The 15,949-nt window shown below is 50.4% G+C and overlaps 6 protein-coding genes across 6 annotated transcripts; 4 read left to right on the forward strand and 2 right to left on the reverse strand.

Moving 5' to 3' along the window:
- Nucleotides 1–384: 384 nt before the first annotated feature.
- Nucleotides 385–2,368, forward strand: NCS54_00336500 (Pyranose 2-oxidase; the record flags this gene model as incomplete). The annotated part of the gene is made up of 7 exons (XM_053148942.1): nucleotides 385–546; nucleotides 602–669; nucleotides 721–804; nucleotides 862–1,485; nucleotides 1,611–1,914; nucleotides 1,966–2,027; nucleotides 2,083–2,368. 7 exons carry the CDS (start codon nucleotides 385–387, stop codon nucleotides 2,366–2,368), a joined length of 1,590 nt encoding a protein of 529 aa, XP_053004917.1.
- Nucleotides 2,369–4,516: 2,148 nt separating this feature from the next.
- NCS54_00336600 (C2H2-type domain-containing protein) lies at nucleotides 4,517–4,803 on the reverse strand (the record flags this gene model as incomplete). The annotated part of the gene is made up of 2 exons (XM_053148943.1): nucleotides 4,517–4,704; nucleotides 4,788–4,803. 2 exons carry the CDS (start codon nucleotides 4,801–4,803, stop codon nucleotides 4,517–4,519), a joined length of 204 nt encoding a protein of 67 aa, XP_053004918.1.
- A 392-nt stretch (nucleotides 4,804–5,195) lies between these two features.
- NCS54_00336700 (PKS-ER domain-containing protein) lies at nucleotides 5,196–6,466 on the forward strand (the record flags this gene model as incomplete). The annotated part of the gene is made up of 3 exons (XM_053148944.1): nucleotides 5,196–5,472; nucleotides 5,538–6,176; nucleotides 6,240–6,466. The coding sequence occupies 3 exons, from the start codon at nucleotides 5,196–5,198 to the stop codon at nucleotides 6,464–6,466; spliced, it is 1,143 nt and encodes a 380-aa protein (XP_053004919.1).
- Nucleotides 6,467–7,004: 538 nt separating this feature from the next.
- Nucleotides 7,005–7,784, forward strand: NCS54_00336800 (Hypothetical protein; the record flags this gene model as incomplete). The annotated part of the gene is made up of 1 exon (XM_053148945.1): nucleotides 7,005–7,784. The coding sequence occupies one exon, from the start codon at nucleotides 7,005–7,007 to the stop codon at nucleotides 7,782–7,784; it is 780 nt and encodes a 259-aa protein (XP_053004920.1).
- Nucleotides 7,785–8,486: 702 nt separating this feature from the next.
- NCS54_00336900 (NAD(P)-bd-dom domain-containing protein) lies at nucleotides 8,487–9,551 on the forward strand (the record flags this gene model as incomplete). The annotated part of the gene is made up of 2 exons (XM_053148946.1): nucleotides 8,487–8,558; nucleotides 8,616–9,551. The coding sequence occupies 2 exons, from the start codon at nucleotides 8,487–8,489 to the stop codon at nucleotides 9,549–9,551; spliced, it is 1,008 nt and encodes a 335-aa protein (XP_053004921.1).
- A 186-nt stretch (nucleotides 9,552–9,737) lies between these two features.
- NCS54_00337000 (Hypothetical protein) lies at nucleotides 9,738–12,311 on the reverse strand (the record flags this gene model as incomplete). Its single annotated transcript, XM_053148947.1, has 1 exon — nucleotides 9,738–12,311. The coding sequence occupies one exon, from the start codon at nucleotides 12,309–12,311 to the stop codon at nucleotides 9,738–9,740; it is 2,574 nt and encodes an 857-aa protein (XP_053004922.1).
- Between the last annotated feature and the right edge of the window lie 3,638 nt (nucleotides 12,312–15,949).

A 15,949-nucleotide genomic window follows, 5' to 3' on the forward strand; every position in this document is an offset into this window, starting at 1 on the left:
AGCCACATACCTTAATGGGACAAAATTTATAGCCACGTCTCGGGCTGTCGCAAGTACTCGTTGTTACAGGGGGTTCCTATTCTCTTGGCCACATCCTTGAATCTAGCAAGATGTCTATCAATCAATTCTGCAGTACCGAATAGCTTAGGAATATCTCATATCTCCAGGAGGGGAAGAGAAACACATAGCTCGCCACATCAAGCCATACTCAAAACTGTGGTATGCTGTGATCTCCGAACACCCTGGCAAGAGACCGTGAAAGCCGGTGGTTGAAATATTTAAATGGGAAGCACGTCTTCCATCTCATACAGGATCACAACATTTTCTTTCCGATCGTCCAACACACCCACTACTCGAAAGCACCGACAAACATCAACCGCAGCCATGAGTCCTGAAGTCCCCCAATCTACCGGCTCCAACCCTGATACCCCCCTCATCAAGACAGAAGTCTTGATCGTTGGGTCGGGCCCCATTGGTGCTGTTTTTGCTCGCACCCTTGTCGACAAAAAAAAGAAGGTCCTGATGATTGACATCGGAGAGCAGCACGTAACACCTAGCGGTATAAAGAGCACGAACTTTGGCTGATTTGGCATTTAGGGAGACGAGACGCGTGGGTGACCACAAGAAGAACAGTATGGCTGTCCAGAAGGACATCAGTCTGTTTACCAAGTGTGTTCGCAGAAGCCAAGCCTTGAATGTCTTTCGCTAACCGGTTGACAGTACTGTCAAGGGAGAATTGAACCTGCTCTCCGTCCCGACCAACACTACCGATGTTGTCCTGGAGCCATCATCGTGGGCCCCCAAGTATGCTACAATCTACACCTCGCTTCACGCCGGCCATTTAACTAATAAACCCTTCAGGGCGGACCAGCTCGCGTTCATCAAGAATGGTCAAAACCCAGACCAAAAGCCCTTTGAAAACCTACCGGCGGCGGCTGCATCCCGCGTTGTCGGCGGCATGGGCTCCCACTGGACCTGCTGTACTCCACGTGAAAATCCCATTGAGAGATCAGATCTCTTCAGTAACGAGGAGTGGGATGGCCTATACGACAGGGCAGAGAAGCTGTTTGATACAACCGAGACCGCCTTTGACAAGTCCATTCGTCAGCAACTTGTCAAGAAGACCCTCGAGAAGTCTTTTGAGGGCCGTGAGATGAGAAGCATGCCTCTGGCTTGCAAGAGAAGCGAGAAGAACCAGAACTACGTCGAGTGGTCCGCAACTGCCACCATTCTGGGTGATCTTTCGGACCCCAAGAGCCAGAACCCCCTGTTCGAAATCAAGCCTAACACCCAGTGCCTTGGGCTTGCTCTGGGACCAACCAAACAGGTCGAGATGGCGGTCGTCAGGGACATCTTGACAGACAAACAGTATTACATCAAGGCCAAGAAGTACATCGTCTGTGCCGGTGCCGTGCTTACCCCGGGATTCTGTTCAACTCTTCTGAATTTGGAAACTATGATCTGGCGGACTCACTCCCAGCACTGGTAAGTTCAGCAGCAACCGGAGGTTGGAGCACCCGCTAACAATGATTTCACAACCAGGGCCGTTATATGACAGAGCAGCCCATGGCATTCTGTCAAGTTGTCCTCAACAGAAACCTTGTGGATAGTGTTGAGAAGGATCCCTACCATCTTGGCTGGGACAAGTATGTCAAGATTCACCGAAAGAGACACCCCAATGACCCACTTCCCTTCCCATTCAACGACCCTGATCCTCAGTGCTATTTTCCTTTGTCTGAAAAGTATCCCTGGCACACCCAGATTCACCGCGACGCCTTTGGCTATGGCCAAGTCCCCCCTACCGTTGACCAGCGTCTCATCGTCGATTTGCGCTGGTTCACCTACATGGAACCAAAGGAGAGCAACTATGTCGAGTTCTCCAAGACTTACCAAGATCAGTTTAGAATGCCACAGGTACGTACGGCTTGACCTGAACCATAAACCCATGTCTGACTTTTGCAACAGCCTACCTTTCACTTCTCCCTGGATCAAGCCGCCCTGGACCGTTGCCAGGGTATGATCACTGAGTAAGACCCCCAAAATCGCTTTGGTGTCCCTGAAGTCGACACTAACTTCCGCCAGTATGGTTGATGTGGCAAGGAAGCTTGGAGGCTTCCTCCCTGGGGCTGAGCCGAAGTATCTCGCTCCGGGATCCGCTCTCCACATTTGCGGCACCTATCGCGCTGGCGAGAGCGACGAGGACAGTGTCGTTGACCGGTTCGGAAAAGTCTGGCATCAGGATAACCTCGTCCTTGGCGGCTGCGGTGTTATCCCCACCGCGAATGCCTGCAACCCGACCCTCACGGCTGCTTGTTTTGCCCTAGCCGCCGCGGACAAGATCGTGGAGGAACTTGGGGCTACACAGTAAAGGATCTCTCTGAGAACCTGACGTCCAAGTAAACGGTCGAGGGCCTAGCCCTACATTATCAATTTTCATTCTTCAGTCTGAGAGCTGATTCCGTAGTAATGTTATTTTAGTATGCTTCAAGCGTTGTGCGGCATTAGTTTTTGTACTTTCCTAGTTTGTGTGACTGCCCTTTCCTAGATCTTTCAGACTTCGGGGAAAGAGATCTTACTCATACTTGAGATCGTTTTATGAAAGGTCATGGTTTATTTCTAGCATAACCGTCTTCTCTCATCCACTTTCACAGAAGCCTTCATCAAGTCCTGCGCCTTCCAGAGAGCGGGAGCTATGACCCTGGTTCCATTGCAACCACTGAGGTTTAAATGAGTTCAATTTCGCTCGTCAACTGAAAGTAGAGTCTGAAGTTTGTCATACAGCGTTGTCGTCTCTTGAAAGATATCTTGAATACGATCTTTGACAACCAACCTATCATTCGACAAGACACTAGTCTCATCCTGTCGCTGAAGGTACGCAGTTACGAGATCGTGATCGCCTGGGTTAGATGCGTCGGATGAAAGTTTCTGAGATATAACCTTAATATGTACAGCCCAAATTGCAAGCCGTCGCACAATGTTGGCGCGGCTAGAGATCGCTGCGACATTATCCCGCGCACTTGGGACAGAATGAGATTGCAGTTCGAAGAGATCGAAAGCCAGACCACAAAGGCCGAGGTGGATGTCTTCAACCAGCAACGGATCAGGGAGGAACCAGTCAGGATATCTCATCATCATGGACAATTTGACGTCGCGACCCGAACTTTCGCGTTTTTCCCGATGAGTAAAAGTGCCGAAATCATAACAGTTCCGCAAAGAGAAAGTTGATGGTAGGGGTGTACTAAGCTCTTTGTTGAGCAGCCGAGGACGCTGTCGATAAAGGAGAGATATTTGTGTCTCTACCTTGAATAGATTACAAATGAGTCTCCATTGGTCAGCTCAGGACAGGTTATAAATAGCTACAACAATGCGAGAGCAACGAACCTTTTCCACTCATCGATAAACATGCCTATCCAAGGGCCATAATCACCGGGAAACTCGCTCTGAAGGATACTCTGCGCCCGAGATTGGACGAAAAAGCCGGTACTCCGCATCGTCTCGATTAATCGACCACATAAGTGGTCAGCTCGTGCTGTTGTTCTCTCTTGCTTTGTACCAGCGTCAGCTTTGTTTGAATAGGCATGGAGGGTAAGCGCTGACAGCTAAGGATAATCCGAAGATAATATTCATCAAAATCGACTGATACGTCTCAAGCTGTCTCACTGTATCCGGTATCATTTTGCCTTCTACGATCAATTCCTACACAGATGTCAGCGTGCTGATGTCTTCCAAATGCTGTATTAGAGAGCAGACACACGCACTGTTAGCTGCAGATAATGATCCATTAGTTTCTCGTGAATTGTGACACTCAAATGTCTCTGGTCTGTGGAATGAGAAAAATAGGACCCAATCATCAGGACAGATGCCGCGTTGTCATAAGGTTTCTTCTTGAACTCGTAGGCAGGCGCGGTTATGATATGCCATCGATGATGAAAATGATCAACATAAGATTCAAAGCAATCTAGCAGCCACGTTTCCATGGTGTCGGGGAAATCTGTGTCGTGCAAGGGACTCGATCTGGGCGGTGATGTAGATAGTTCCTGAAGGATCATTTTGAGACAGGCCGTATCATCCAACGACTCGGGCTCAGCAGTCGCGTCAACATGCAGAAGCGAGGGTGATACAACATTAGGAGGGTTCTCTGAGCTTGCGGTCATCATAGAAGATGCGCCACTAGTCTCTACTGTGGTTTCAGGTATCGCGTTCTGGGCAGGCTCATCTGTAGAAACACCCTGGGATGAGTGATGATCGAAACGTGTCGTGTCGTGTCCTCTAGCAAGCGCCCCTTTTCGAGCCCTGGAGCGACGCAGGGAATAGTGACAGGGCATAGACTTTTTCTTGCAAAATGTGCAATCGACTACTCCATTGCCATCGCACTTGGTCTTGTTTGCACGACAAGCATCGCAAGCGCGTGGTCTAGCTGGAGGATGATCTTTATGAGTGGTCAAGTGGCGCTGGAGAACATCTCTAGAAATGAGTTGTTTAGACTTGTCCCAATATAATGCAATATGCGGCATTCTCACTTGCGCCAATAAACCTGCCCACATATGTGACACTTGTGTGGTTCTCCGTCATGAGTGGATTGGTGACGTCGGAGATGCTCTTTGCGCATGTAGCTCTTACCGCAGTCACAAGTGAAGCGAGTGGTAGGAGCTTCGGACGGCTGGGTCTCCAAGAAGTTCTGTGCATCGTCTCCGCTGAGTCTAACTGTGAAAGGGGTTAGTTACCGACGCCCTGGACTAGTATGGCCGTGGGCGGATAGCAAGCTATGATAGTGAGGAGATACATACTTGCATGATCAATCATTCTATCTTCTGATATGATGCAGAATGGTACAATGGTCAGGGTGTAGTGAAGTCATTGAAGTGGGTAGTTAACCTGGGCTGAATCGGAGATGGATGGAGTTAAGGAAAGTTCCATGGAGATATGCTGCAAACCGAGACAATAAAGTGGGGTTGGCGTGCCACTAGCCTAATATGGGATCGGGAGCTTATCAACCAAAGACCTCATCGGCATTTATGTGGGCTGAGTTTCATGCCTTGGTCCTAGGGTAGGTCCCCCTTGGAGGGACCGTTCAGCCAAGACCTTGATGTTGGTTGGCATATATAACCTCCTGGACTACCGCCTATGGGGTCTCCAATATCTTCTATTACTCAATCAGTTTTTTCATTCTTCATTTAAACGACAATATAGCTACAATGAAGGCTCTGGTCGTAACGCCGCAAAATAAGCTTGTTTCCATCCAAGACATACCAACCCCAGAACCAGGTCCATCAGAGATCTTGATTCGGGTCAGCACTGTTGCCTTAAACCGAGTTGACTGGCTGTATACGGCGAACCCTGTCGCTGCTCAGGATCGCCGTGTAGTTGGGAGTGACTTTGCGGGTGTGATCACGAAAGTCGGCACAGATGTCGAGAAACTAGATGATCCCCGTACCCAAGTCGGCACGCGTGTTGCAGGTTTTGTTCAAGGCGGTATGTCTCACCACACGGTAACAAGTGAGGTTTATCTGTCTGCTGACGCATTATTTCATATTCAGCCTGTTCTGTCAACGAGCGACCAGGTGCATTTGCGCAATACGTCTGCGTTGAATGGGATCTGGCGTGGCATGTTCCTGAATGCATGACCCTCGAAGAAGCCGCTAGCGTCAGCATGTGCGGCCTCACTGCAGCTCAAGGAGTCTTCAGCAGGCTTCAAATTCCGTGTCCCTTTGCTGAGACAGAAGGCTTCGGTAGGCTCGGGCTGAGACCTGGGGACGAAGTCAATTTTCTCATTTACGGAGCGACCGCGTCTCTGGGCCTTTTTGCGGCACAGATGGTCCGATTGAGCGAGCAGTTCTCAGGCACAAAGATCCGTCTCATTGGGGTGGCCAGCGCATCCAAGCACGACTTGCTGCGAGAGAAACCCTACAAATTCGATGTTCTGGTTGACTACCACGACACTGATTGGCCCGAGCAAGTCCGAAAATTGACGGAAGCATCCGGAGGTGTTCATTACGCCATCGATGCCGTCTCTGTTTCGCCGACTGTCGAGCAAGTCGATTCGATTCTGGCTTCTGACGGCCGTTTTGCAGTCTATCGAAGTCCGGCTCTCGGGAAGTTCGACATCAACAAGCTGCAGCACAATCCCATGATTGGTGCTGTGTGGGAGGGTTTGGGCGTGGAGATTGGTTATCAAGGTACGCAAACTATTTGGAGTAAACGTGCATAAGTTCACCTTGATGGCTGATTGATTATCGCAGGTGCCAGCATTCCCGCAAACCCAGAAGCACGTAGATTTGCTGCTGAGTTTTTCGCGTATCTTGGTTCGGAAGCCTCGCAAGGAAAAGCGAAGTTGGCAGGAAACCCAATCCGCCAGATGCCTGGTGGCCTCGACAAGATTGCTGATGGTCTTGCGCTCGTATCCCCAAACAAGATACCTGGGGTTCGCCCGATCAGTGCGGAAAAGGCTGTCTACACTATTGTGTAAGGCGATAGTTAGGATCTAAGAATGCTTCCAATTGTGCCTAAACAGTGATAATCCATCTATTAATGAGACCAAGTTTACCTTCTAACTCCTCCCTAGCTCTTGTCGCACAAGTGACATCCGTCCGTAGCCGCTTTGATGCCTGCGATATGTGGATTTATGGCTATTAAGGTGCAAAATTGACGAAAAGGGGACCGACGATCGAGAACAGCCAAGAGTCTTCAGAAGCCTTGCTGGCGTTAATGGGGAGGCAATGACAGGTCCGTTAAGTCCGAGTCTAAGATCCCCATCTGGCCACGGACTTCTTTAAAAATGACAATTGCCGAGCTGTATGTGGGCCAAGGAAAGCCGAAAATGTGACCGAGCTTTGTCGCTCGCGGCTTAGTTACAAATCAGTTTCAGAGGCATCGGAACAAATGTGGGCGGGCTTGCTAAAGCTGAGCTATATAACCGGCGTATCCAGAAGACCATTATGGCGTCGACTTGAAGCATTGATCAAAAACTTATTACTATTATCACCGCCTCTCACCCTTTCTGCAACATGGCACGTATTTTCATCACTGGGTCTGCTGATGGCTTCGGCCTTGAGGCTGCTCGTCAACTCGTTCAACGCAAACACACCGTCTACCTCCATGCGCGTAACGCCAAGCGTGCAGCCGACGCTAAGGCGAACTGCCCAGGCGCCGCAGGCATCTTTATCGCCGACTTGTCACTTGTGTCGGAGACAAAGAAACTCACCGACGAAGTCAACGCTGCCGGACCCTTTGATGCCATTATTCACAATGCTGGCATGCTCTACGGACCGTTCCGAAAAACACCTGATACAGGAATTCCAGCCATGGTGGCCGTTAACGTCCTTGCACCTTACATTTTGACTTCCCTGATAACCCCTCCCAAGCGGCTCGCTTTTATTTCGTCTCAGTTGCACCGCCAGGCCGATACAAGGATCGAAGATATCTTCTGGCTTGAGCGAGGAGAAGCTCAGTTCCAGGATTTTCCTGCTTACTGCGACTCAAAGCTACATGTGATGCTACTCGCTAATGCGGTAGCAAGACGGTTCAAAAACACGTCGGTTACTTCTGTTCACCCTGGCTGGGTGGCTACGAAGATTGGCGGCGAGGGCGCACCAGATACGCTGGAGGATGGCGTGCAGACATATGTTATGCTTGCTGAAGGAGACTATGATCAAACCTTGACTGGAAAGTACTTTGAGCCGAAGAAGCGGCTGGGTGAACCGCTTCCGGAGTCTGGTGACGTCGATCTGCAGGAGAAGGTAGTCAAGGCTTGCGAGAAGCTTGCAGGATTAAACCTTCCTGCGTAGTCAGGCTAGGAACATGCAGCTTAAGGGTAAATGTGCTCTGATGATGAAGAATCGACGTTCGTGTGCCTTGCAAGATGTATATACAACATTTATGGTGCCAAAAATACCGAATTTCCACTACCTGTGCTGAAATGGACTACCCAGGTGTATGGTGGGCAATCTGTGCTTGGCTTCACAAAACATAGGAGGAAAACTGTAGGTTGGCGAAGAGCACTGCCCACCAGCTTCACATACTGGGTCCTCAAGGCCACCGTGTTGTCAATCAGCCGATGCTCTGGTCTAGACAGTGGCAATACAGGCTCAGGTTATCATTGCGAACAACTTGCCGTGGAATAAGTCATCAGAGAACGGAATCCACGTATCTGTCAAAGCCTATAGAGGTTGGCTTTACTATTAACCTTTTGTACGAATCAAATGCTGTTTGCATGACATCGTGCTAGGACATCGTGCTAGCTAGTACAGTATTTGAGTCGTGGTCGTGATGGCCAACCCGGAAACTCGAATGAGTGGGCCCCCGGTGAAGTTATTGGCCTTCGGCGTTATGGTGGGCGAGGAGGAAAGCACGAGTTTGTAAGCGCATCGCAGATATATAAGAGTTCTTGTGAAAGCCATTTCGCAACTGGGAAACAACGAAGACAAAACCATTTTTCTCTCTTGAGTATCAGATCTTATCTACACTACTTTCACTACTCACTCATCACCATGGCATCCCAATACGCCAAGGACCAGCCTGAAGGCTTTGTCAATGCCATCAAGCATGTGGCTATTGTTGGCGTACGTATTCCCATACCAGACTTTCAGCGCTCTGACAAGATGCTAATTTTCCCCAAGGCCACAGGACAGATAGGCAAGGTGTTCACTGAACATCTCCTCAAGTCGCCTGGAAATCAGACAGTCACCGCCCTTACACGTAAAGGCAGTAACACCACCGTGCCGGATGGCGTGAAGCTTGCTCATGTCGACTATGACGACGAGGCTACGCTGATCGAAGCCTTGAAAGGCCGAGACTTCTTGGTCATCACCATGGCCCTTACTGCACCTCCAGACACCCATAGCAAAATCGTCAGGGCAGCCGGAAAGGCAGGAGTTCCTTACATCGTGCCCAACGCCTATGGTGTAGACTTCTATGCCAACCCAAAGCTGCAAGAAGACATTGAAGCGCTCAAGTACATCTACGCCAGCGTCAAGGAAATTGAAGAACTTGGCTGCCAGTGGCTTGCTATCACACCCAACTTCTGGTACGAATACAGCCTCGGTGTTGGACCTTTCACATACGGCTTCGATTTCTCGAACAAATCCATCACCTTCTATGATGACGGCAAGACTCGCGTCAACACGACTACTTGGCCTCAGACTGGACGTGCATTGGTCTCGTTGGTCAACCTCAAGAAGCTCCCGGAGGATGAAAACGACAAGTCCACCACTCTAGCGCAATTCGCTAACAAACCTGTCTACATCAAGAGCTTCACTCTTAACCAACGGGAGCTACTCGATAGTGTCAACGAGCTGCTGGGCCAGACTGACAAGGACTGGAGTATTTCCTATCAGCCTGCCACTGAGCGTTTCCAACAGGGATTGGACGAACTTTCTAAAGGGGTTGGAACTGGCTTCCTGAAGGCCCTGTACGCTCGCTCGTTCTACCCCACGGGTGAAGGTGTGTTTGAAACCCACAACGGCCTTCTTGGTTTGCCGGATGAGAGTCTGCATGAAGCTACGCTGGCTTCTCATAACTGGGCTATTGCACAAATCAAGAAGGTCGATGAATAAGTTGGTCAGGATCTAGATCTTACTATTATTTGAGAATATCATCGGATGTCACATGCCATTTACGGCGGTTTATGGTAGTGGGTGTTGATGCTATCACATTGATGCCAGTATTCCTCATTTTTGTGGCCAATTACCCCTTTCTTAGCCGTCATCCCTGTACCCTGTTGTGATAACTGATTCCGAATCTCAGCCTTGCCACTGAAATCGGCTTTGCTGCAGCATCTCTATCACTCCCGTCGGCAGCATCCCCTTCTCGAGAATAACCAAGCCGCCAAACCGCGCAACCATCTCTTTCGAGTGCTGCAGGCAAATCCACTGGTCGTAAGGCGCCATGTCGTCCCAATCCTCGGGCAGCAGCCCCGAGAGGATTTTAGGCGGCTCGAGTGGCTTCGGCAGGGGTTCCTGGCTGATATCGTGGAAAGCAGTTCGTAACCCTGCCGATGTCCTCTCTCTGTGCCGGGTGTACTCCTCGAAGCTGAAGAAGGTGTTGTCGTCTTCTAAGTCCATGAAGTCAGGATAGAATTGTCCGTTGTTACTTAAGTCGTCACACTGCTCGTCCGACGACTCAAACGCCCTCTTTGCCGCGTCGTAGTCTAGCTTCTCCGCCTCAAGGAACATGTCCATCTGCACGCCTGCATCCTCGGGCATCCCGTCGCGGTAAATGTACGGCATTAAGAACGGGTTCTGGAGACCCAGGCCGCCCAGAGCGACGGGTGCGTACAGGAAGCCGTCAGGCACGTCGGTAATGTCGAACCGCTCGGCGAGCATTTCCTTCAGCCGGGCGCCAACGCCCCCACGAAGTGAGGGGAAGAGCACATGCTGGATATGACGGAATGTGCTGATGATGGCGTCAACGTGGGCGCGAGAATAGCACCTTGCCAGGGATCCGAAGTTGGTCGTGAAGAAACGGCAACCGTATGTGTTCCATGCCCGGATCCAGTCTAGAGTGGTTCTGCACGCGTCTAGCTGAAGACGGAGTTCGTCGATGTGCACGCCAATCTTGGCTTGGTCGATGACGAACCTCCCGGCGGTCGTGTCAAGCTTCAGGAAGCCCCAGGTGACATCACCTGAGGGGAGACCCATGGCTTCGTCGATCCGGCCATCGCCGCTCCCTGGCAGTATGGTGGCGCTGCCCGTCTTGTCGTCGTTCAGCTCGAGACCAAACAGATCAGTAAACTCGGTTATTACCCGCCAGGCCGCCGCACAGGTCTCAGCCGAGTTCCAGAGCCACATGTCGTCGTGAAGGCGATAGAGACGAGCACCATTAGCCCTCTGGTTTACATCAAAGTCGAGACAGAAGAGGACTGATTCGGCAAAGAAATCAGCCAGGGGTGTACTAAGCGGTATGCCCCTCTTGCGTGTCCGAGCAGGAGTGTCAGGGGAGTCGTCTTCGAAACGAAGTGGGCATTCGAGGACCTGGCGGAAGAAGTCGATCCAGTCGGGCTGCACGCCGAGGAACTCAAGAACGGCAAAGATGGACGCGTGAGGGAGGCTTGGGCCAAACCACTTGAAGTCGGAGCGTATGACGGTAGTCTCGCGGCCGAGCTTGTTCTGTACGATGATATTGGTTTGTAGCGTTTGTAGTAGTTTCTGAACCACTGCGATGGGAGATTTGCGGTTATCGTCTACACTCGCCTTGTCGTCGCCGTAGCCACCACGCTGCTCGTCAATTTCGCGGGGCAACTGATCTAGAAAGATCTCATTGTCGAAATGCTCGTCGAGTAGGTTCGAGAGAGAGTAGCTGGCAGCTTTGCCCTCTGTCGACCCAAGGAAGTGCTGTCGACGGCGGGCTTCCTCCTTACTTAGAGCAGGAAACGCCGGCTTCATCACCTGGCGTTGCTTGCAGAAGGTCTCGGCTGCCTGACGCAGCATAACACACCATCTCCTGCCGATGTAGTAGAGGAACAGGGACTGAAGAAGATCCTCGTCAGGGTAGAAGCGGTAGCGGCCGTTGAGATGGCGGCGGGGCTCAACGGTACAATCGTCATCCCATTCCCATGAGGCCCGTGTCCGCATGCGCATGTTGAGGACGTCTGCGATTTCACGAAGAACCACTTTGTTGCTGAGGAAGTCGTTGAGGGTCGTGCGCTTCTGGTCATTCAAAAGATCGGTCCTTAGGAGTCCCTGGATACAATGCTGCAGGGAATCCTCGTCAAAATGAGTTTCGAGGTCCCAGGTTAGCTGGAAAGACTTGATTGATGCCACGACGTCGGTGTAGGCCTTTTTGACGTGACTGGACCCTCCAGATTGGAAGAGGTTGCCGAGATAAGTCTTGATGGCTTCCCCATCTACTTCTTTGGCGCAAAAGACGTACTGTTCCCAAATAGCGCGCTGCTCCTGGCTTTCGGCGCGTGGGACATGGAGATGGCTAGAGTCAGATTCGCTGATCGAGATCCACTCGTTGATCAGCTTGGCGTACAGTTCGGCGAAGCGGTGCTTTTCCGAGCAGGCGTCCAACTCGTTACGCAAGTCATGCTCGTAGCTTTCTATAGCTTCCTGGGAAACAGAAGGGTCGTTTTCTGCCTGAAAGAGGAATCGCTGGAGAGTCTCGACCGTGGGCTGCGATAATGAAGAGGTGGTGGACAGCTTGGCAGCGCCGTCGACTAAAATCTTGGCCCGTTTAGGGCTGGGCTCATCGTCTGCATCACGCAGCAGCGCGGTCTTTGCAGATTCGAAGGCGACCTTCTGCCTGGCCAATTGGTTGAACTTGGTGCGGGTAATGGAGCGGAGAGTCTGAGAGAAAACCTGGGATGGGGCCATGTTGACAGAGAACTCTGGTGCAAGTCTAGAGAGGTTCGGGCTTCTATATGATGCTTCTGTAGATGCAAGATGTGAAGAAGCTTGGGCTTGAACAGGGTTGGGGAAAGGACAAGCTGAGGGGGATTTATAGAAGACAGTTTAACCAAACCTAAGGCCAAGAAGGAGGTAAATTAGACCCACCCTTAGCATGCAACGGGTAGGATTTCATCGTATTTTCGTATTGATACAAATTCGTGATTGGACGCATCGTAATGACTTACCCAGTAAGGGGCCGCTGCCTAGTATACCCATAACCATAAAGGTACTGCATCAGCTGAGGTCCCGGTATGACTCATGTCTCATATATCCGTGGTTTCATCCAGTCAATGTCCAGTGCTGTGGGTTAACAACCGAGACTATCGCACTGGGCCAACAAGAACGCTCAGTAGTACCTCTCATTTGAAACGTCCCCTAGGAAAACAATTGTCACTGCGAGATTCACCAGATATCTGGCGGCAATTTCTGAAACCACATTCCTCCCTGCCTAATCTTGATAACGTATCCACTTTTGGGGGTTGAGGAGATTTTGCGGAAGAACATCCGGAAATCTAGTCATTGGTAGACACCGCGCCCATCTACCACCGTTTTGGTCCATGCAACATCGAGTTGTGGATTCAGAGACACAGATTGGCAAAAGCAATACTAACCGTTTGTTCAGGGCATAACAAGGCTGTTCCCAGGAGTAGAGATTTTGTGAAACAGCGTTCAAGGCCCTATTGCCTCGGTACCTGTTAGGAGGTATCTTCTACTTCTGCCGTTGGCACAGTTGTTTATTGTGTTCCGTTGCACCGATTATATCCGCATGCGGCGAATGGCTGACAGTGTCCCCTGCCGTGAGGCTCTCTCCAAGCGGGTATAGCGTCATCTGAAGCCCGGTGGGTATGTCGAAAGCCACGAGGGATGACCAAGCATCATGAGTGATGACATACCTACCTATTTGACCAAGGCAATGAGTCAGTAGGGTATCGTCCTTACCGAAGGGGAGCAAAACTCGGCAGGCCGCTCACGGTCGTGGAGGATAACGATCCTCTGGCTCAGTTAACCCTTCAAGGGCCGGGCTTCAACTATAATAAAGAACACATTGGCGGAGGATAACAATCAGAGGTGGATATGGAGGCAGCTGGGTTCCTCAATATTAAAATATCTTCTGAAAAGGTACATGTTTCTCTATTGGCTACCAGATTGTGTATGACGATGCGTATCAGCTGAAACCTGAGCTTCGGCTAAATGAGGTTCGTCCCTACACATGCCCCCAATTTAGCTATGGCCGTTGCTCTTAACAATTTACCCTATTCTTGGCCTCAAAAACGTTTCTAAAGAGACTATCGGCTATAATAACCAAAAGCCCTATTATAAACGCATGACAGGATCAGAATTGAATGCTGCAAAAGACCGTAACTTCGGTAATTTCGAGCATGTAGCTCTAGAAGCCTGACAAGAGCCATCTTAATCCTGATTGTCTCTAGGGCATCTTATTTTTAAAGGCATTGTTGAGTCGGGTCGAAAGCGGAATGAAAACCCCAGAGAGAGCAGGCAAAGGGCGGAAAGACATCCCTTCATTGCCCCGAGGACCCGCACTGGTGGGATCGCTACTCGCGTCCTGCAGGATTAAAGCGTGTTAATGACGCGGCTTTGAGATGGGAGGCGCGAGACCCTTGGTAATGCTTTACGACTGAAAGGTAAAATTAGGTCGGTAAACGTTGCCGCAGATCGTCAGACCTTATAATAGCTTGTCTCGGAATGTGGGATGAGTCGAGGCTGTGCTCGAGGTCTTTAGTGGGGATAAACAGGATATCTCAGTAGAGCATGCGCACCGAAAAAAAGACGATGACGAATAACCTCACCCCCTTGTTTAAAGTTCATCTTGTTCCTATGACTAAGCGGCTTCGACATCAGATTGTAGGACAGTGACGACCAACACAGCCCTACGGAATCAGACCGTTCTTATTATAGCAGCCGACTGACAAAGCAGTGGTTTGGGACCATGTATAGCGATTTACAGGCAAGGAGACATCGCTAGTACGTAGCTTTGAGATGCATCGGGATTGATATATTCTTGGGTGCTACCCAGATGAAGAGTGGTAGCAACACACATCACAAATCACGACCTCGGAATCTTGGGCCAGGGCGACCAAGCTTTGAACACCTACTTTTTTTTCCTTTATCTCTTTAAGCTACCATATCATCAAATATGCGATTCCTTTCCGTGCTGGCCTTGTTGGCTACAGCATCTCCTCGCGTTGACGCTCGTCAGAACAGAGTTGCGAGATATGACCCTGAGCTTGCTCATCTCCTGGATTGTCGCTACCCAGGAATATTGAACGAGTGCTTGGCGTCCCGCGACCATGGCGTTGGGCAACGTGCTGAAAATGCTTGCTACGTCGCCGCGAGCTGCGTCCCATTGAAACGCGCTGAGCCGACTTCGGATGAAAAGCTATGGGAAGGCGAGGAAAGTGGGAAAGTCTCGCACCAAAAGCGACGACGCCAGCAAACGGAAAGTCAGGAGTCGGCAAGCCAGGAGCCAGGAACCACCGATAACGCGTCTGCTTCCTCTGCTGACCCCGTTGCAACAACCGAGGAACTAGCCTCAAGCTCGGCAGAACCAGAATCCACGGCGATTCAGGAATCGACTGCAGCATCAGCGTCCACAAAAGCAACGCTGCTCTCGTCGAAGCAGCCTAGCAGCCAGTCATCAAGCACGTTGCCATCGAGCACAATGTCATCAACCACGAGCAGCACCGAAACTGAGACCACCACTTCAGTTGGGGCCTCTTGTTTTTCCACAACCATCAAGTCCACTACAATATGTCCTGTCGAGTCTTCTAACGGGCATGAATCAACCCTTGAATGTTATTCAACAAACATTACGAAGAGTGCCTGCTCTCCTGGCCTGCTATGCGCAACCGAAGGAAGCTACGGGCACACTATCTGCATGGAGATGCAGAATGAGATCGGGCTTGCGGGAAAGATCATTGCGACTTGTTTTGGATCGGCCATCGCTGTGTGTGTTGGGACACTGGGTGTGCTCTTCTATCAGGATAAGCGTAAGCAGCGAGAGCTTGCGGAACTTAAGGAAGCGAGGATGCGCTGGAAAGAGAGGCGTTGAAGGGTGTGCTTTTATGAGCCGTTTAGGCCTTTATGTGGTTGGAAAGTGATCTTTACGCAGTGTCGTGGGGACGCGTCGTTGTTATTTCCACATTTTCTTCTTAGCTTTACAGCCTCAGACGAAGTTCAAAAACCTATCACCGGTCTTATTGACTGACTCACACTAGTCTAACTACAAAGGAAACAATTCTTGCCATGTTACGGTGTTTTACGTATTGGATTTTAATGAAATCATGAATTAAACTACATCTTCTGCTGTTGTGGCTGACGGTCCTAGAGAGGTAATGTTTCAAGTGGCTGACCAAAAACACTGGAACATTACCTGCCATTCCCTAAGTGTTCACCAGATGTGCCATTCGAGCGGCCTCTTGACTCGCGTCATGGCGCCAAGGTGCCCCGAAGCAAGACGAACAAATCTGGAAACTAACTACTGAAGAAGAAACACTAGAGCTAGGTGATTCTTCTTTCTTTTCATCACCGGCCATTGAAAGTAT

Source organism: Fusarium falciforme, chromosome 3 (assembly GCF_026873545.1).
Source record: "Fusarium falciforme chromosome 3, complete sequence".
NCBI lineage: Eukaryota > Fungi > Ascomycota > Sordariomycetes > Hypocreales > Nectriaceae > Fusarium > Fusarium falciforme.